At 41.2% G+C, this 21,067-nt stretch overlaps 1 protein-coding gene across 2 annotated transcripts; it reads left to right on the top strand.

The window, feature by feature from the left end:
* Window positions 1-14,404: 14,404 nt before the first annotated feature.
* Window positions 14,405-17,364, top strand: LOC148868612 (cation/H(+) antiporter 15-like). Of its 2 annotated transcripts, none has more exons than XM_088972905.1 (3): window positions 14,405-14,799; window positions 14,969-15,954; window positions 16,051-17,364. In XM_088972905.1, exons 2-3 carry the CDS (start codon window positions 15,082-15,084, stop codon window positions 17,167-17,169), a joined length of 1,992 nt encoding a protein of 663 aa, XP_088829031.1. In that variant the 5' UTR covers window positions 14,405-14,799; window positions 14,969-15,081; the 3' UTR covers window positions 17,170-17,364. The 2 variants fall into 2 exon arrangements, with proteins under 2 accessions (XP_088829031.1, XP_088829030.1); XM_088972904.1 differs by having other exon boundaries at window positions 14,413-14,799; window positions 14,953-15,954.
* The last annotated feature ends 3,703 nt before the right edge of the window (window positions 17,365-21,067 follow it).

Here is a 21,067-nt window from a genome sequence, read left to right as displayed (position 1 = left end):
AAAAAGTAAAAGGAAAAGCGATAGTGTGAGTGAGTGGGTAGAGATCATAACGAAGGTATGGATTAGGTGCCACGTGGTGTAGGAAAGAAAGTTTTGTCGTTGTCTTGGAGACGATAAAGTCTTAAAAGGTACGGGAAGACGCGTCATTGTTCCTATCCCTTTATCGCTTACGTGGACTCTGGCTTTGATAAAAATTGATTCAATGCGGGCGTCTTCATTGCCTAAACTCATCAGTACCTAACGTGTTCATGTGCCATTGGTGCCCAAAGCTCATACAAAATTGTTTTCTGATCCAATGTGTGAGTAAACAGATAAGAGCGAAATAGTGTAATTACAAATATGTACATTTTAAGGTTTTTGTAGATTGTATTACACATATCCCAAACTGATCATCATGTCTACGGTGCAAAAATATGTATTTTATATATTATATACCTTCTTTTTATTATATATTTGTATTTATACTATTTTCAAACTGAGCTTAGGGGATGCTAAATGAGAGTAGTAATGTTCCTTGGGCTGTCAATGGGGAGTCCGCAACTCCTGTCGATACAAACTCTGTCCACGTTTACCTACGTAACATCGCAATCATACACACACATAACATCTCATGTATCATGCAGGCGGAGATATTCTTAATTTACAGGACTAGTCTATTGTGGGTAGACGTGGACAGAATTTTTGTGGACAAATGATCCAAAGTGTTCAGTGGGTCGAGGTCCAACTTGATGGACCCAAATTGATTGGGTCGGTTTTAATTCTATGAATTAGAATGGGTGGGTCGGTTTCAGGTTATAATATAGTATCCCGATTATTATTGGTTTGAAATTAATTTTATCCATTCCCATTCATGCTGGAATGACATTCCCCCATTTGAGAGAATGGCAATTCCCTACCCCTCCTTAGGGAATGAAATCCTATTCCTGTTGATTTCTGATGGTGTGCGATCTAGATACTCCTACCTGAAAGATGATCTGAATTCTAGTTGCACGGTGAATTGGACCAAGTTGCAAAATAATCGATCAGAGAACTCAGGGTGACTTTCCCGGTGGGGTCGTTCCGATGCTTAAGTTAGTTCTATACTGTAGATGCGAGCTGAATACTAGAATGCTTGAGTGCTAGTAAGTAAATAATCACGCATACATTTTCCCCTGTGTCATTAGGGTTGGTGCCTTTATATAGGCATTGTTTGGTGTGGGCTTCACACACCGCATCTAAGATTTCTGGGAGGTCATGCCTAACTGATCTGAAATCATTGAAGGTAAACTACCACACACGTTGACCATCCTCCAGAGCACTCAGTACATGGGCCAACTTCCGAGAAACTTGGGAGTGTTGGGATATGCATGTCGAATTTGTCGACGAGCACATCTCGCAAGTCGCCACTTGGACCTTAGTAAGGCGGCAAGCCCTCGAGGGAGGTCGCTCCTCGCACCGAGGTCACTTCAGCCAGTGTCGATGTGCTACAGGTCGCCCCTAGACAAGGTGCTCTTGGCCGACCTAAGTTGTCGCCGAGGTCGCCAAATCGGAGCGAAGATGAACCACGATCTGGGACTCCAACTCATCGCTTAGGTGGGGTCTATATGTCATCCAGCAGTTCCAAGATGTCGTATGTCACGATGTTACTAGAGGGCCAAATTTACCCTCATCAATTGCCCCCCCCCTTCCAAGCTGAGGGCAGCTCGGCAAAGGGAGAGATTGCTCTTTTTGGCCCGGAATGATTGTTTGATGAGCTCGTAGTTATTAGCGTCGACCCAATTTGCTTATCAGGTCAGAAGAGTCCAAGTGTTTGTAGCCTTAAGCAGGACCTCGCTGTCTTGATTTTTGGGGCACGAGAGCGAATTCATCCGCTCGAGGAGAGGTGAAATAGGTACCCCCAAGGACAAATACCTTATTAGGGATGCAACCATCAAGGGGTTCTGCAATCCGACCTATCACCTCAAGAGCAAAGCTCATCATGTCACCCTCATGAAGGGGTTCTATGTGATTGCTTTATCAGGTCGCTCCACCTATATAGATTTCGACGCAGTGTCACTCGAGGTAGTTCTCAAAAGAGTAGCCATCGAGTTCGACACGGAGCCTGAAACTGAGGTGAAGAGATTGGCTAAGTTTGCATCTGTCATGATGCTGAGAGCAAACTAGATTTTCCTTTGTTCTCTTTCTCATGCTGAATGCAAACAGTTTTTTATTTCTCCCTTGCCGAAGAGGCGATTGGGTCTTATTCGTGTTTAGCATCGAGGTCACTTTTCATTTGATGTCGTAGCCCTTGGCTCTAGGACCAACTTATGGTCACTCTCCTTATCCTTGATCTTACCCATGCCGAAGAGGCGATCGGGTCTTATGTGATGTCGAGGTCTTATCAGCTCGGCATCTTAGCCCTTAGGCTCTAGGAGCGATTCATAATTCACTCTCCATAACATTATTTAGCCGATGTGTGGCTTGACCTAACTTAAGCGGGTGGTCATTCTGTTGTAACTTTAGATATGGCTACTTCTACCTCATCACTTGAGATTGGCTTCTTTGGGAAGGTGCTTGCAAGATCATGGCGTATTGCTCCTGGAACTACTGACCGCCTACTCCTATTGGAGTCATGGATGCCTCACCCTAAGGGGTTAGTTCTGCTGTCTACTGGTCACTTACTCTCACGGGAACCACAAGGGGCTTGACCTATGAAGGCAGTTCCACTTTCAGTTCGCTTCCAACTCTCAGGGGGGCCATAAAAGCTCGATCTATAGTGATGCTTCGTAGTTCGGGTCAAATCGTTGAGGCTTGCCCGGGCTGGTTATTCATTTTTGTTCAGTTTGTAGGTTTTGTCATTACTTTCGACGTTAGATGATAAGTTGATGTTACGGTTGCACTACATCAGCCCTCGGAGATGCTGGTCGTCAACTCCTACAAGAAGCCGTAGAAAGCTCAACCTGCAGGAGCAACTCAATTAGTTGTAGCTCGCCAACTCGTGTGGGAGCCTTGAAAGGCTCAACTAGCAAGGGTGTCCGCACAGCCCGTAGTTCGCTAACTCCCGTGGAAGCCGCGAAGGGTTCAACCTGTAAGGGAGACCTTGCGATGAAGAATAATGAGGCTCGTCTGGGCTGAAATGAGGTTGGCAGAGCTGCTTAACCAGTTGATCATCAACTCCTACGGGAGCCATGAAGGGCTTGACTTGCAGGGGTGGCCTTACTCCAAGGTGCCTGTCGTCAAACCGCTGGTTGTTGGGGCCATTCAGCTGTTGATTGTTTTGTGAATGCGCCGAACTTCTCCCATGCTTACACCTGATTGTCACAGGAGGGGTTCTCAAGGTTTGTTAGATGTTCTTGCCCCCTAATAATTGATTTTTCGTTCTTGATGTTGGTGCTGCTTAAAAATACCATTTAGTTAGTAAAAAAATGGAAATTAGAGAGTGAGAACTTAACTTCTTGTAGCGCATTCCCATATGCGGCACCAATTAATGGTGCACGATCTAGATACTCCTAGCTGGAAGGTGACCGAACTCTAGCTGTGCGGCGAGCTGGACCAAGCTGCAAAATAATTGATTAGAGAACCTAGGGTGACTAGCTCGACGGGGTCGCTCCGATGCTTAAGTCAGTTCTATACTGTGGATGCGAGCTAAATACTTGAATGCTTGAGTGCTAGTAAGTAAATAATCACGCGTACATTTTCCCCTGTGTCATTGGGGTTGGTGCCTTTATATAGGCATTGTTTGGCATTGGTTTCATGCACCACATCCGAGATTTCCGGGAGGTTGTGCCTTACTGCTCCAAAATCCTTGAAGGTAACTATCACGCACGTTGACCATCCTCTAGAACACTCGGTACGTGGGTCAACTTCCGAGAAACTTGAGAGTGTCGGGATATGCATGTTGAATTTGTTGACGAGCACATCTAGCAGGTCGCCACCTGGACCTTAGTCAGGCCGACAAGCCCTCAAGGGAGGTCGCTCCTCGCGCCAAAGTCACTTCAGCCAGTGACGAGGTGCTATAGGTCGGCGCTGGACGAAGTGCTCCTATCCAACCTAAGTTGTAGCCGAGGTCGATAAGTCTGAACGAAAACGAATTACGATCTGGGACTCCAAATCATTGCTTAAATGGTGTGTATATATCATCCAATGGTTCCAAGATGCCATGTATCACGAAGTTGATTTGGCCCTCATCAATTTTAATTCCCATTCCATTCATGTCTTAACCAAATAGAATTTGTAAATGGGTCATTCCATTTCTGATTCCGATGAATTCCGATTCCGACTACGAACCAAACAACCTAAAGTTTCACAAAATAAAATCTATACGAGTGTACATAGACTGAGCGAGCGAAAATTTTAACGAAAAATTTTCTTTCCAATCTAGTACTTTTATGGGGACCGACACATGTAAAAAACTCATCGATTAATCTCATCGATCGATGGTTTTTTTTTTTTTTGCTTTAAAGTTTTAAATTTATTTGTTAAAATGTTTATAAAAGTTAAGTCTCTTGGTCCTGGGAGTGGCACATATAAAAGTCAATCAAATAATCTCATCGACCAACGGTTTTTTGTTCCAGTTTTTTAAATGTTTTCGTTTAAAGTTTTAAATTTAATTTTTTAAATGTTTATAAAAGTGAATTATCTTGGCCCTGGGAGCGGCATGTGTAAAAGTCCATCAAATAATCTCATCGACCAACGATTTTTTGCTCCAATTTTTGTAAGGATGATTTGACTTACAAAAGTTGATTTGAGGGGGAGACGTGTAAAAATCCATCACCTCATCCCATCGACCAATGATTTTTTAACTTTAATTTTTTAAATGTTTGTAAAGGTGAGTTCTCTCGGTCCAAAGAGCGATACATGTAAAAATCCATCAAATAACCCAATCGGGCAATGGTGTTTTGCTCTAGGTCTCTTTTTTCGAGCTTGCCTCTCTTGATTTAGTGTTGGGCGTTGATTTTTTAAATGCTTACCTCTCTTGATTTAGTATTGGGCGTTGATTTACTGTTAAGTGTTATAAGAAAAGATATAAATGCCCTTTAAGTGTAATATCTAATTTTCTTTATCAACCTTATCTTAATAAAGCACAACGATCCCAACTTCCCCCTAACCAAACCAAATAGAAAGCATAAGAACTCAAATATATGAAAGCATAAGAACAAACGAAGCAGAAGCCTTGTCACTCTTTGATATACCGATTATGGAAATCAAGAGAGGTAAGCATTAAGTGAGGAAATTAAATCTCTTGAAGCCAAAGAGGACTTCGAGTTTGGTTCATGGGGTGCCTCTCTTTCAACATAATCAGAAATGTGTGCAGCCGACGACGTGTTCTTTCAGGGTCAGATCCTACCTTTATGACTCTTCGTTAGCTCTGATAATGGGTTGGTTGGATTCCGTTAAGATAGTTGTAGAAGCCACAACTCGTCAAATAGCAGCTCTGTCAACGCCACCAGATACAAGCCAAGAGTGAATAACCATTTTCCTACCCACCCTCGCCCAAAACACTAGTTGTCGTATTGAGTTGGATGACCTAAAGTATCAGAACAGAAACAAGAGTTGTAAGAGGAGTAGCAGTCATAATACGAGGAATGGTACATGACTACCTATGGTGGCGATGAGGCCAAAATAGAGAAGAAAAGCCTACCCCTTGTAAATTCAAAGAATGGTACTTGTCGGTTACACTTTTTCCCTTTGATTTATGTGTCTGTTTGGAACCGTTGTTGTTGCTCCACAAAATGGTGCCACATCAGTGTCATGTAAGAAAAAATGCTGCTCCAGGAAACAACCTTCTGTTTGAAACCGTTTTTTTATAGAAAATGGCACTCCAAGCCATGCGTTGGAAATCGGGAAGGCATGGTTTTGAGCAACGCCAAATTGGCGTTTCTTGGAGTTGCAACTCATTGCTGCCAATAGGGCAGTGAAGTGACAGTGGACAAGGGATAGAAATGCAGAAAATGTTTCCTAGAGCATTGGCGTTTCTTGTGTCTCATTAGGTACACGTAACCGTATCGTGAAAAATCATCTGTGAAGGTGATGAAATACACGTGTTGATTTCGTGTCCTAACACTCAGGGGACCACATACATCAGTATGTATTAGGTCAAGTGTGCCTGCACATCTTTCAGACTTACCGTTAAATGGTCGTTTCGTCATCTTGCCTTGTAGGCAAGGCTGACAAGTGGGAAGATCTTCTACAGTTAGAAAATCCAAAGGACCATCATTTACCAACCTTGTGATTCGGTCAACACCGATGTGGCCAAGTCGATAATGCCACAGACACGTGGGATTAACTGTATCACGAGCTCTCTTCTTAGGGATTTCAGCCGACGTAGTTTCAGTTATGTTAGTTTCTAGAGAAGGATGTAGAACATAGAGACCGTTCTCCAGTTCCCCGTATGCGATGAATCTGTTGTTTCTTTTAATAGTAATCGTATTACTAAAGAAGTCAAAATAACCATATGCACACAGTTTTGAGACAGAAATCAAATTTCTCCTTAAATTTTGCACATAAAGACAATCTTTCAGTACAATTGTTCCTTCTCTAAAAATTAACTCCACGGTTCCTATGGTCGCGGCTGCAACAATTGCAGTAGTCCCCAAGTAGAGTGTGACTTCTCCTTCACTCAGCCTTCTGCTTACCTTGAACCCCTGCAGTGAGTTACACGCATGAGTTGAAGCCCCGGAGTCAATACACCAGGACGCAGAAGCTACCAACAAATTTGTTTCTATAACACAAGTTTCGAAGTTACCTTTCTTGGATTCCAGGTAGGCAGGACAATTCCTTTTCCAGTGGTCGGTCTTCTTGCAGAAGTGACAGGCATCCGATGCTTTGTCTTTCTTCTGCTTCTTGCTCTTAGTGGCTTTCTTCTGAGGCTTCTTTGCCTTCCTCTTTCTCTTGCCTGTTTTGCCAGCTTCAACAAGCATGGCTACAGGTTCATCCTTTCTAATCAGTTCTTCAGCTCTTTGCAACATATTGCTGAGCTCTTGTAAGCTGACATTCAGCTTGTTCATGTTATAGTTCATGATGAACGGGATTAAAGGAAGGAGGCAAAGAGTTAAGGATAGCATCTATTTGGGTTGCAAGGTCCAACCCGGATCCAAGAGCCTCCAGTTCGTTGATATATCCCATCATCTGAAGACAATGGTCGTGAATTTGTTGACCCTTGGACATTTGTGCGATCATGAACTGTTTCAAGACCTTTTGTCGAGTAGAACGATTCTGCTCTTCATACATTGTCCTGAGACTGTCCAATATGTCTTTGGCAAGTTTGATCTGATCGAACTGCCTCTGTATTGGGTTGTCTAAGGAGGCAATGATGTAACACCGGGCAAGGGAGTTTTTCTCCTCCCATTCTTGATAGTCTCTCCTTCGAGCCTCAGAAGCCCTATCACCCGGACGCTCCGGGGCAGGATTCTTTGCCACTTTGTCCAGCTTTTCAGAAGCTAGGACCAACATAAGGTTCCTGTACCGGTCAGCATAGTTTGGGCCTTCAACTTGTTGTCATCAAGCAGTTTTGCAAAAGATCCGTTTGTCATTTTCTGATAAAAGAGCAAACATCAGTCCACAACCTAATTTGATTCATGTTCATTTCATAGATGTGGATTTTAATCTACGATCCATTTCCATTTATTCGTCTCTGAGATTTCCCTCCTTTCTCAGTGACGGAGACTACGGGTTGTCTCTGGAAATGTGGGAAATCACATAGGGTGCATGGAGCCAACTGTTTCAGCTGCATAACCCCACCACCTTTCTGTGAAGGATCATATCCACTCATCATATGAGTTTTCCCTTTGGCCTCTGTCAGACAAGGTTCAGAGCCGTTTTCAGGTAAACCTTTCTGTCTAGTGAGTGCTTACCCATCATATTCGTGAACGCCAAGGTACCGTGAGAGAGTTCCCATTTTCTGGTGAAGCCCCTCCCACATCGGTCTATAACGCCCCTATCATCTTATGAAACACTCAGACAAGCCCAACAGCAAATGGATAGCCCATTTTCTGGTGCGTTTCCTCATTACTGAATGACCCATCCTCATGCTAATGATGGAAGGCCTTTAGAGAGTTCATCATATGAATCTCCCTATCACATGCACTCATATTAGCTGGAGGGAACAAAATTACGCCCTAATTTGATTTAGGTCAAACCAAAGTGGCACCCACTAACTTTCACAAAGCCAGATTTCGGTGGGCCTTGAATCGGCTAGGGTTTCGCACGCAACCTCTTGATGAGGTGTGGGGCCCACCACTGAGGGAAGTCATCCAATGACCAAAAGGGACACCATGGCAATGATGTGCATTCAGCCATGGTGTGCGCAAGAGCCACTGTTGAATGAACATGGGCCAAGTACTTATGGCCCATGTACGCAGCACATCACACATCCATACATCACATGCAGGGATAAATTGATCCAATCAATTAATTATCTGTAAGGCCCGTTGAAAGCCCGTTAAAATTTCATAATATTAACCATTCATATTATCTAGGTATATGGGATGAATTAGGGTTACCCAGTTCGGCTCATATAACTTTATCCTTTAAAATGGACTTTTGCAGTTTTAACTATTTAAAACTGGGCCTTTACAGGCTGGGCCAAATTAACCATTTAATTAAATATCAATTCTTAGGCCCATTAGTGGGAAATTAGGGCTGACTTTCAGCCTTGATTAAACCCTAGAATTGGTCCAAACAGTTTTGAACCAATCTCGGTTCGAATGGGTCTAGGGTTTGATTTTTAATTAAATCATTAATTCAAGAAAATAATATGAAATTAAATACTGATAAAAGGAAAAACAAGAATCAGTCAATCAGGGTTGTTTGCACAATCCTTCCTGCAAAACAGAGGTTAGATCATAGAATGCAGTTTCACAAACTGCAAATCGCAGATAGCATTTCACTTATCTGCGAAATCTCCTTCTCTGCGAAATCTCCTTTTCTGCGCCGCCAACTTCGATCCAAAATAAAAATAAATAGAAATCCTATTTCTATTAATGATTACATCAGATCGAATACCTATACATTGAGTCTAGAAAATAAAAAAAAATATTTACAGACCCAAAAATAATTCAAGAACTGCAAAAACGCAGGTTCCCTGTGCAAACCAAGAATTCGATCTCCTCTTGTACAAACATCCCATAAATCAAGAAAATTATAAAGAACAATTCTAAATAATAATCAGATTTATTTAAAATTAATTTCAGATTATTTGCCCATCTGTTTTAGGAACAATTTTCCCCAAAACCATATCTGCGCAAATTGGGTAGAACGCCTTCTCCCTAATTGCGCAGGTTCAGATCTGAAACAGAATGGTTCAAGATTTGAACCATGGCTCTGATACCACTGAAGGGATGAGAGATCCATCCCATGGACGCCCAAAGATTGCGGAATAAGGGGGCGAATTTCAAAAATTTTTCTCTGCCTTCAACTGGGAATCACATTCCCTGTTTAGAAAATCATATTTTCAAGGATCATTCTTGAACCTTAAACTGAACCAGATCTGAACCAAAAGGAATAGGAGAGAATTATACCTGATACGGAGAAGTAATATCTCCCAACGAAGGTGTTCACGCCCAAGGAAGGATCCAAAGACTGCTCCCACTGAAGACGGCGCAGTGCAGGATGGAGCAGAATCAACAGCGTTCTTCCCCAAGAACTCTGTCCTTCGCAAGAATCAGTAGAATGGCACGTGAGCACAGCTTCCTTTTCAATCCTTTCTCAAAGAACTGATGTCAAGATCCAATCTTGACTTCTCCCACAACTGGAGATCGAACTGACAAACAGGGCGGCAAGAGAGTATTCGCAGGGTGCAGAATTCTCTCTTCTTGATTTCAGCACTAAAGAGGATCTGATGTATATCTCTCCCAAAGGCTGCCGCCTCCTCTTTTTTTTTGTTAACTTAAAAGATCAGCTCCTAATCCCATTAGGAGCTGCTTATCCAAATCATATTTGGATCAGCCTTCCCTTCTAGTGATAAGGATAAACATTTATCTTATCTGCATATTAGATTAGCTTTCTCCTAATCCCATTAGGAGGTTTCTAGATCTGAATCACATTCAGATCTGGACTCTCTGAGTGGATAGGATTAAGACCCTATCCTATCTGCTAATCCATCTCAGAATTCGCCTATTTAATTAACTAAATAAATAGCCCAGTTCGAAATGGGCTTTAGGCCCATTAAGCTTATGTGCTCACTTAACCTTCCTAATTGCTGCCCAGTTGGGATTCCTTGTATGGCGTGGGACCCAAGCATTGATCTACACATCAGCCACATGGGTTCGGCCCAGCCTTTGTTACAAGGCCTGGTCGATTACACTGTTAAAGACAGTGCACCCCCTGAAACCCATCGAATGGGCTCTATGGGCCCAACACTTACCCTAAGTGGTCCCTGGGCCAAGCCACCTTGTAACACGTAGGGACTGTGGGCAGATGCAAGATTAGCCCATCAGGTATTATCCTCAATGGTCTTACACTTAACCTCTCAGCCCTTAATGATCATACACTGCCCGAGAAGAGAGGACCTCTCCCTCGGCTGCAAGGTACAGTGTTGCACTCTCCACTTATATGGATCATGGGAATTAAAACCTTTTTGCAAACATTTTAGAAACCATAATATATATACTTTTATATCTCATATAAAATATACTTTGCAAAACAAATCTCAACGGTTGAAATCGGTTGCTGGCAGTCTTGGTTTCCAACAGTGAGAGTGCATCCCCGATCATTACCTTTGTCCGACAAAGGGGCTGATCCTGTCACTATGATCACCCACTCAGATGAATTCTCGGATTGTCCCAACATACATAGGTTTTGACCCCCGCTAAGGATCTCACTGATTGGTACATCAAAGACAGCCCGATCCGACACCTAGTGCAGTATCATAATCGAGTCTAGGGGTCGGGTGTAACTTTCCAGTTTTGCCCATCAATCTCCAAGGTCCAGGGCAATACTGGAAATTTGGTCCAGTTCAAAGATTCAATTAATCCCACACTGTATGTGCCTAGGGTCTCACCGCGGTAGCTGAGACAAGCCACCCCAACCGACTTGCTGGCACCACAGTGTCAGCCTTGTCAGGATAGGTCTCCCCAGACCGACCCACTAGCTGTGAACATTCTAAATTAACACGAGTCTCATTAAGTGTCCAGTTTAAGGGTATTACACAGAAACATACCAAGGGAACATGAATCAAATATGCACTTTTATTCATTTACAATAAACTCATAAAGTACATCAATTTTGATTGAAGCTAAGGGCATACAAAACTGTTTAACATTTTTCAAAGTTCGAAAGACCAAAATTTGATCATTTTCCATTTTACAATAAAAGACATAAATACCAAAAAGATTCATTCGACAAAAACCTCACAAATGCCCTAAACGGCTGAAAATCGAGAAACTCAAGTGAGGCTTTTGATATAAAATATCCTTCTACATTGCTCTCAAGAAATCTATTTAAAAGCACTTGCCAAACAGCCCCTAAAATGAAACAATAAATAGTCAAATATAGGAGCTTGCAAGAAATTCAAATTTTATCAAAGAAGAAAGAGTAAAAACTTCCTTAAATTTCTAAAATGTAGAATAATTCCTACTAAAGTGGTATATAGGATCTTTTATGGAGTAGAGGTTAAAATTCAGGGGTGATAATTTTTGGCCTCACCAATAACATTGCTTGATGGTTGATGGAATATTTTAGTGTCTTTGTGGAAAGACAATGCGGAGTGGAGAAGACAGACGTATATTGTACATAAAGAGCCATTACACAAAGCAAGTCCCGGAACCTGATCAGATGATTTGATATGAACTTAACCTCTACCATTTTCTGCACAAATATATATATATATATATATATATATATATATATATATATATATATATATATATATATATATATATATTCACCTGTCCTCTGACACAAAACAGTAATACAATATCGAAATTCTTAATAATGGTGGGGAAGAGAAATTTGCATCAACTTCATATATAGGAGATTGTAAGCTCCAATGCTTCAAAGGCTTTGTTTGAGTTTTCTTATAGAGTAACGATGATAAAGTTAGCAGTCAAGAGAGTGTGTAGATGGTGATAAATTTTCCCCATCTCGATCGGATTGGGCTTGTGAATAAATAGTTGAACTTGGGCTTAGTTCAGGCTCAAGTTCGGACTCAATTCTGGCTCTTCGTTTTCACATATTGCACAATATTATGACAATCCAAACGTTTTAGAAAAAAAAATATAATGAATACCAAACACAACCTATGACTATGATTTTAAGATTCACTAAATCTTAAATATAATTTTAGTTTGAGAGCTTGAATCCAGAGATTAGCACAGATAATGCCAAAGCTATGAATGCCAAGAAAAACAATGCTAATAAAAGCTGTAGAGAATGAGTAAAATATTATTAGCATCTATTCGTGCTAGAGGTTATTCAACCAACAATAACGCCACAAATCAACTATTCGTGCTAAGTCATAGATTACAATGGTGGTAGTTAAACAACCCCAACACAGCCATCAAATGCGGCTAATCCTGCATCGATGAAATCAACAGTATGCGATGATCTATGACCGGAAGGCATTGCTATCCAGCTACCCTATTCTCAGGGGTGCAAATGGATCATGATTCGATCCGCAATGCAATTGTTTTATTTTATTTAAATTAGTATATTTTATCTTTCTTTTATTTATTTATTAATTTTTAAAGAAAACAAGTCAGATCGGATCAGATCCGAAAGATCTAACTTACCGATAGGATTTGAATTCAAATTGAGTCTTATTAGATCCACTCAGACCTTCGGATCGGACCGGATCCAACATGAACAATGTCGGATCGGATTCAAATATACCCTGATTCGAATCCAATCCAATCTATTTGCATGCTACCTATTTTGAAGGGGTGTCATTGAGCTTGGCCGCAGTTATGATTGAATAGGAATGACAATGGGGCAATTTTGGGGCGAGGGTCATATTTTCCATCTTCAATCATGACTTTGAAATAAATCGTGGTTCTAGATTGGAGATAAAAATGACCCTCTATCATCAATCTCTGACAAGACCATATTCCTCAGACCCTGACTTTCAAACAAGTCCCCGTTCTAGACCCTGATCTCTGTTGGAAATAAAAATGACCCTCCATCTCTGATCCCCGACGAAGATGAATTCCCCATTGGTGACCCGAATCCCTAAAATTTTTAAAAATTAAATTTACTTAAAACAAGGGAATTTTTTAAAATAAATTTTGATATAAATAATATTATATATGTATATATTTAAATATATATGATCAGTGTTGGGGTGGGGCGGAAAATTCACTCCCCATCCTTACCCCGTTCCTGCTGACAATCTCCACCCCTAACTCAATGATATTGGAGAAACCAGATACCTGATGGGAACGGGAAACAGGAAAATTGCCATCCCTAAATTGAATCTTGTTGAACTATTGATACAGATTGGCTCATTCCCTTGTCAACTTGCCTCCTCCCTGGCCTGGCCAGTGTGTGGGCTTCAATGATTTGTTGGTCCAGTTTGGGATCCCCTTTTGATTACTCTCAATAAGTTTCTACAGTCGTAATACAAATAAAAAGAAAAAAAAAATCTATTGCTCAAATTCAATTTGGCATATATTTATGGGGGAGGGGTATCAAAAGTTTCCCTTGTCAGCCTTGGCCAAGTTTTTAAAAACCGACTCAGAATTAGAATTGTTCTGGTCATCGATTTTTGGGTCTATGGCTCAATTGTCCGGTTTGAATAGATGGCCCGTTTCAACTGAATAAATTGTTGAATGGATCGATGGTTCAACCATCCGGATCAATGGTTTATTGACCAAATCAACAGTTTTTGGCCAAGGAATGAATTGAAGGTGAAATGAAACCAATTGCCTAAATGATTTTCGAGCCAAACGGTCCAACCGTTTAGGTCAGTGGCAGTTAGAAAACACTGGCGTTGGCCATCCAAACTTCTAAATATTAATTTAGCGAAATTACTAAAAAGGCATAATTTTAATTCTCAATACCAACTAAGGATAGTGTTTACATAACCTCATTTTGTGTGGTTTCAATATTTTATTAGTTAAGAACAAAAACAATATTTCTTCATGTTCTTTCCCCATTTATTACTAATAAAATTAGCCGTTCAGATTCATATATTCCAAAACACAAGTGGATAAATGATTAATTAAATAAAATAGAAAAAAGAATACATATTTTGAGTTGATACACGGAGACATGCATACTGAATTCCTGATAGAGGTGTAAACTTATCCGTATCGATATCCATATACCGGTTTAGACATTAGATTGAGAATTTGCTAAAATTTGAATGGGCTATTGTTCTTGTTGTGTATATTCAGATGTTCTCACCAAATTTGCACCCCTACATCTTGGGGTTGACGGAGTCCAAATTTTCTCGTCCGGTCTTTCCAATCATCTCCCTCCCAGACTTTGGGGTTGAGGGATGAAGGTGTCTGTGCCTCGTTCGCTCATCTCTCTTCGTCGACCTTTCCTTTACGTTTGTATTTTCTCTTGCAGTCTTTCTGCTCTGATCTCTCTCTCTCTCTCTCTATACCTCAGTGAGGAGGAATTAAGGCAATGGCAACTGCATGGTTAAGTAGCTCAGATTGGGCTCCCATAGAGACCCGTACATCAAACAGGACTTTCTTGTGCATAGATCCTTTTCATATTTCTTCGGGGGGTATATGGACTACGTTAAACAATCGAGTTACGGGGAATGTTGACAACAATCCTCTGCACTTTTCATTGCCTAATCTGGCGGCACAGATTGTCACCGTGCTCATGGTAACGCGAACCATTCATTTCCTCCTCAGGCCTCTTCGACCACCATCCATTGTTTCACAGATCATAGTATGTTTTCTCTCTCTCTCTCTCTCTCTCGTAGTCGTAACTCGTATCTCAAGGGAAGGTAAAGATTGCACTGTGTTGGATATATAATTGGTTAATTAATTAATTATTATTTGGGCAAAGTATGTTTTGGTTAATTTGATGATGTTTAATTAGGGTGGCATACTATTAGGTCCGTCATGTCTTGGGAGATTCAAGAGGTTTCGAGACAATCTTTTCCCTTTTAGAAGCATACCGGTGCTTAGTGCAATAGGTACTCTGGGTCTGGCGCTGTTCCACTTCCTCATGGGAGTGAAAATGGACTTAAGCATAATAAAGACATCCGGGAGAAGGGCAGTTCTGGTGGGTTTGTTATCCACCATAGTTCCCTCCTTTCTGGGGGTGGTATCCTCTGTGGTTTTAACTAAAGCTTTCTCAATGGATTCCTATATGAGGAAGGCGCTCTCCTTTGTAGGAGCGGCAGAGTCTATCGTTGCTTTTCCGGTGGTGGCTACCCTGCTGACGGAACTGAGGATCATCAACACGGAGATGGGTCAGCTGGCCTTATCTTCCTCCATTATCAATGACATATTCAACGTCAGTTTTGCAATGGTGAGTACCAACCTCAAGTTAGGCAGGATAAGTAGGAAGATATTACTATATGCGCTGTCAGCGAATGTGGGGTATCTGATATTTGTGGTGTTCGTCATTCGGCCCATAATGGTTTGGGTGGTTAGGAACACTCCAGAAGGTAAACCTGTGAAGAAGGCATATATCAGATTCATCCTTGTGGCGGCGCTCATGTCGTCATTTTGTAGTATAATTATGGGGCACAATGCTTATATGGGGCCTCTTCTTCTTGGATTGGCTGTACCAGATGGACCACCCCTGGGATCGGCTTTGGTTGATAGGCTCGATTCCTTCGTTTCTGGATTGATGTTGCCGCTTTTCTTAACCGTCAGCGGCCTCAGGACCAATTTCTATAAAATACAAGGATTCAAGTTCGTAGGGGCGCTGGCCTTGGTGATGCTTACGGCCAACTTTGGAAAGCTCACGGCCGCAACGCTGTCTTTGTTATATTTCAAGGCGCCCTTGACAGAAGCGCTGTGTCTTGGTTTCATCATGAGTTCCAAAGGCATCGTCGAGATGTCCATTTACAATGTTTGGAAGGACGAGAAGGTATATACATATTAATACATTATTAATTTAATTATATATATATAGGCCTTCAATTATAATATTAATGGATGGAATTGGATGGGTTAATTAGAACAGATCCTGGACGAAGGGTTGTTCAGTGTTCTGGTTATGTCAGTGGCTTTGGCAGCAACGTTCATGCCGATGTTCGCGACAGTGTTCTACAATCGTTCAATCGAATATGCAGATATAAGGAGGCAAAGAAACATCCCTCGCCACAAACAGCTCCGCATTCTGGTATGCATCCTTACCCAAGAAAACGTTGCCATCATGATCAGGATGTTACAAGCATCAAACCCCAGTATAAGGAAGCCCATCCATGTGTGTACTCTACACCTTATCCAGCTGGTTGGGCGTGCATCACCAGTCCTCCTCTGCCACACTACCTCCATGAAGCCCAAACCATCTCCCTCGGAGCGCATCATCAATGTATTTCACTGCTTTGAGCGATCTCTCTGTGGAGCCATCACATTTCAAGCTTTCAGTGCAATGTCTCCACGCGAACTCATGCACAATGACATATGGAAGGTTGCACACCAGGAGGACATCTCCTTAATAATCCTTCCCTTCCACAAAACATGTGAAATCGGTGGCACACCGCAGCAGGCTTCAGGCTCTGCCGCCTTTGGTGCGGCTGTGAGGAACCTCAATCTCAATGTCCTCGCAACTGCACCTTGCTCCGTCGGCCTTATTATTGATCGTGGTCTCTTTGCTGCCTCCACCACCGCCATGTCACTGGAACAACTCTCACTTCGTGTGGCTGTCATCTTTTTGGGTGGTGCAGACGACCGAGGAGCATTGCTACATGCTTCCCGGATGGTGGAAGGTCCAACCACAGCTTCCCTCCAAGTCACACAGTTCATCCTCTCCGACTGTTCTAATCCCAACGATTGGGACGTCAAACTTGACACCGCAGCCCTCACCAATTTTAAATCAACCACCTCCCATTGTAAAAATGTTTTCTTCAGAGAAGAGGTGGTGGAAGACGAAGAGCAGATGGTGAAGATTATTCGATCCATTCACACTAGCTCTGACCTTATATTGGTGGGAAGGCGCCACACCATGGAATCCCAGATCATGGCCGGGATTGGAGAATGGTCTGAATTCCCAGAGCTAGGTGTGATAGGGGACGTACTTGCTTCATCCGATACAGAAGACCGATTTTCAGTCTTGGTGTGGCAACACCAAGCAGGTTAATTTAGATCAGCTTGGCTCGTCATCGTAGAATGCTGCAGGCAACAATTAATTAAAATTAGGCCCTGTATATAATTACCAACAAATTAATTAGTTGTTCTAGTCTAGAAACTGAAACTTTATTTATTTGTTACTCGATCACCCACCCTATGACTAATCTAATGTAATGTGTAATGTTAAAGATGCATGAGATGTATACGGTAGCTAGCTAGCTAGCTTTCTTAATTAATTCGCATGAGATATCATCCATCCATCCATGCATTCATGTTTGAATGTTTCCAACGTATACATGCATCTTCTTAATTCACTCACATTCTCTTGCTAATAGCCTACCTCTATCAATTCTGCATGTATAGAATGGATTGGATCGATGCGCCAACTCTCAGACTGATGATGGATTTAAAATTTAAAATACCCTTCAACTAATTTGATTGTATCTTCAATCAAACACAATAAAGTTGATTATATGGGCCATTATATATATATTATATGGGCTCATATTTGTAAATAACAAAGGGTGCCATGTGCTTGACAAAATTATAATGTTGAATTGGACCTGCATTTGAAGTTTAAAAAAGGAAAATTTTTGATAGGTACCCTGTATTTTAGGCTGAGTGCTAATTTAGTACCCAAACTTTAAAATGCTACAATTTAGTATTCAAAATTTCAAAATGCCACAATCTAGAAATTGCTGTTAATCATCCCTTAAGTGTCATGGAAAAACACACAAATACCTTTTAAGTGTCATCTAATTTTCTTTATCAACCATCTGCAATCTGCAAGCCTATAGCCTGCAACAATTATAGAGAGGAAGGCTGAGCACCTACAGACAGTTGAACCATCTACCCAGAAACCCAGAAACCGGTGGCCAGAAGGGCTCCGATTCTGGGTAGTTTTTTAAAACATTGAAATTTTGTATTACAGTTTCTCTTATTATCCTTTTCACATGACATGGTTTGACAAAAGAAGCAAAGGCAAAGCCAAACTCTCTCTTCCGCTGTGTCAAGTTCAGACCGTCAGACACTTACATCGAAGGGACGTGAAGACCGACGACTACACCCATGACCAGAAATTGCCGTTTAAGCTGACCAGAAACTCGGTTTCTGTTCTTAATGGGTTTCAGTGCCCTGGAGCTTTTGTATTCCACAATTGTGTCCAAGTCGTCCTGATTTCTGATTTATAGAGTAGGCATCCATAAACTCAACAGCATTCTGAACTGCTTCAGCCTTAGAAAGTGTCTAAAGAGGTTCAGTTAATCGTTTTAGAAGAAGAGTGAAGTAATCAACTCACAAGGTTTCCCTATCAGAATTGTATTCACGAAATGCAAGAAGATGAGCATGCACATCTTCCAAAGGCCTCAATTTTCTCCCACTATAGAGTTCTTTCCAAGCCACCCACCAAATCTATTCAAGGGACTCTCTTCTCCCATGTAGCGCAAAGCAGCAGGGATTATGCAAGATGCAAAGCAGCTAGTTTGGTAGTGTTGCCACTGTTGATATCTTATAATTTGAACATTGATTATATCGCCATTTGCAATAGACTCTGCAGCACGTGTAAGCAAGTTCATTCTATTGATCCCAATATCATCCTTACCTGCAAAGCTAGGTACATAATTGATGTAATTTTCCCGAATATTAAGAGAGACTAGATCAGGGTCACTCATGCTTAAGTCAATTCTCTCATCCATTCCCAACTTCAGCCAAATAGCTTATCAACGAAAGTAAAGGGTGAAATGTCTTCATCCTTTAAACTATTAAGAAGACCGTTTCTTATGTCATCGTATTTGATAGTAGACATTGAGAGGCTCATATACTGCAACTGATTTAGTGTCAATCACATATCTATATTAATTCTCTCTCTCTCTCCAAGTTCTTCAAGTACATTCTCATTAACTTGAAGTCCTTCATTTGCAGCAAAAAAAAAGCCTCTTTGCCATCTGTTGTTGTTGCCTATTTCTAGAAAGTAAGAATCAAACAATACTACAATAGTTAACAAGGTTTTTTAGCTTCTTACTATAGCGATCATTACAGATACAGATAATAGGTATCTTGGAAATCTAGACTGTTGAGAGCTTGGGCTTTGTTTCATTTTCTTGAGAAAGTAGATGATGAACGGTATGTTTTATTTTTAAGGGTAATTTTGACATTTTTAAAAGTCTTAAATCACACATGAGGTCATGTGATATACATAATTGACGGTTCATTAATGGTAAGTACTAGATTGTCATAATTCGAAAGTTCGAATACTATATTGTCGCATTTTAAAGTTCGGGTACTAAATTGGCACATTGAATCTTCTAGTTGAAATGAGCCAATCCATGATGTAATAAATAGATAAAACTATAGAAAATTAGTTTATAAAAATTCGAGCGTGTTTCTAATTGTTGTTATTAATGATGAAACCAGAAAATAAAATTAATATCTAATCCATGACCAACGAACTCACATCTGAACCACCGTTTCTGAATCAAGCCCACTCCATTCGTCTTCTCTTCCCCTTCTTTCCCCTTCTCTGAGATACAAACCCCACCCTATTCTCCACTCCGTCGATAACCCCAATGCCGACAACAACTATTTGAGAAACCCTAAGGATAAGTATAAGAGATTTTTAATGGATTCCATGAAAATTTAGAAGGGATAATCAAGTACTGGTTTGTAGAACACCTCATTTCTCTAGATCCTATCATTAATCTCTACATAATCTAATCAAAATATGTTGAAAACAAGATCTCCATCATCTTGTTCATACAACCCTCAGGATCTGTCTAAAAAATGCAATTGATTTGCAACAGATGGTTGTCCCTGTCAAATCCCATCACTGGGTAACACCACTGTGGTGTTTACAGAAATGTCAACTAGAAAAATGCAAAGAAGTAAATTCGTCAATGTGTAGTAGTTGTTTGAAGGGATTCAGAACAAAATCTATGGAGTGAAGTATATCAAATTGCTCCAGTTGGTGTGATTGCAATAGACCGATATTGAAGAAGAAGATAAAGAAGACTAACGGGGTGGGCCCATGCGATTTGTAGTGACCACTGCAAGATACACTATTGTCAGCATTGGTGTAGATGGTAGAGTGGAGAATAAGGGTGGGGTTTGTAGCTTAGAGAAGGGAGAAAAGAATGAGAACGCAGAGTGGGAATGGGGAAGAGGTTTGTAGCTTAGAGAAGGGGGAAAAGAAGGAAAATGCAGAGTGAGAATGGGATGGGGATTTGTAGCTCAAAGAAGGCAGGGGGGAAAGAAGGAGAACCAATGGAGTGATTTGGGAATGTTGGAATAGTGGAGTTCAAAAAGAGGCTAAAGTACTTTTTAGGGAAAAGTACTCTACAGCTTAATGCAGAATTCCAAATTACAACCTCCCTATAAATGGCATCCTACCCATGAATTTAGCATCAATCCACAGTCAGATTCATCCCATTGTACAGTAGAGTTAAAGAATTGTGAATTGGGCTCATAAGCCATTCTCCCCCCTATTTTTTAATGTTTATATGATGGGCTTCGGACAACACCACAATAACAGCAACCATGACATCTCTCAGAGAGCATGACCCATGACAAGAGCTCACTCCACCAATCCAAAATCCCATCACGAGATTGACCGGAGAGCCCAAATAGCCCCGCTTTGCTTGATTGACCTCCCATTTGGGAATATACCATATATCAAATAATCTTGGAGTCACTTGTCGGGCTTCCTGGTCGGTGGTCGCTGGCAGTGTGAGATACGCTCACCAACATTCTATTGTTGCCGCTAGACCTGGCAATTGGGTTGTGTGGGTTGGGTCAAGACAGTTCAGGTAATTGGGTTGATTTCGGGTCGGGTTGAAATCCGGGTCGAGTTGTCAAATGCTAGACCCTAACCGTAATTATTCGCGTTAGGGTTGACTTACAAGTCAAGTCATCCC

The sequence above is a fragment of the Nelumbo lutea genome, chromosome 2 (assembly GCF_056320005.1).
Source record: "Nelumbo lutea isolate HS-2025 chromosome 2, American lotus-T2T, whole genome shotgun sequence".
NCBI lineage: Eukaryota > Viridiplantae > Streptophyta > Magnoliopsida > Proteales > Nelumbonaceae > Nelumbo > Nelumbo lutea.
The sequence above is the reverse complement of the archived record's forward strand: the minus strand, read 5'-3'. Positions and strand labels throughout refer to the sequence as shown.

Excerpts from the sequence above, each read along its gene's own strand:
- LOC148868612 (XM_088972904.1), top strand. The coding sequence starts at position 14,527 with ATGGCAACTGCATGGTTAAGTAGCTCAGATTGGGCTCCCATAGAGACC. Across the intron at positions 14,800-14,952 it reads CCATTGTTTCACAGATCATA|GGTGGCATACTATTAGGTCC; the intron begins GTATGTTTTCTC and ends ATGTTTAATTAG. Across the intron at positions 15,955-16,050 it reads ATGTTTGGAAGGACGAGAAG|ATCCTGGACGAAGGGTTGTT; the intron begins GTATATACATAT and ends TAATTAGAACAG.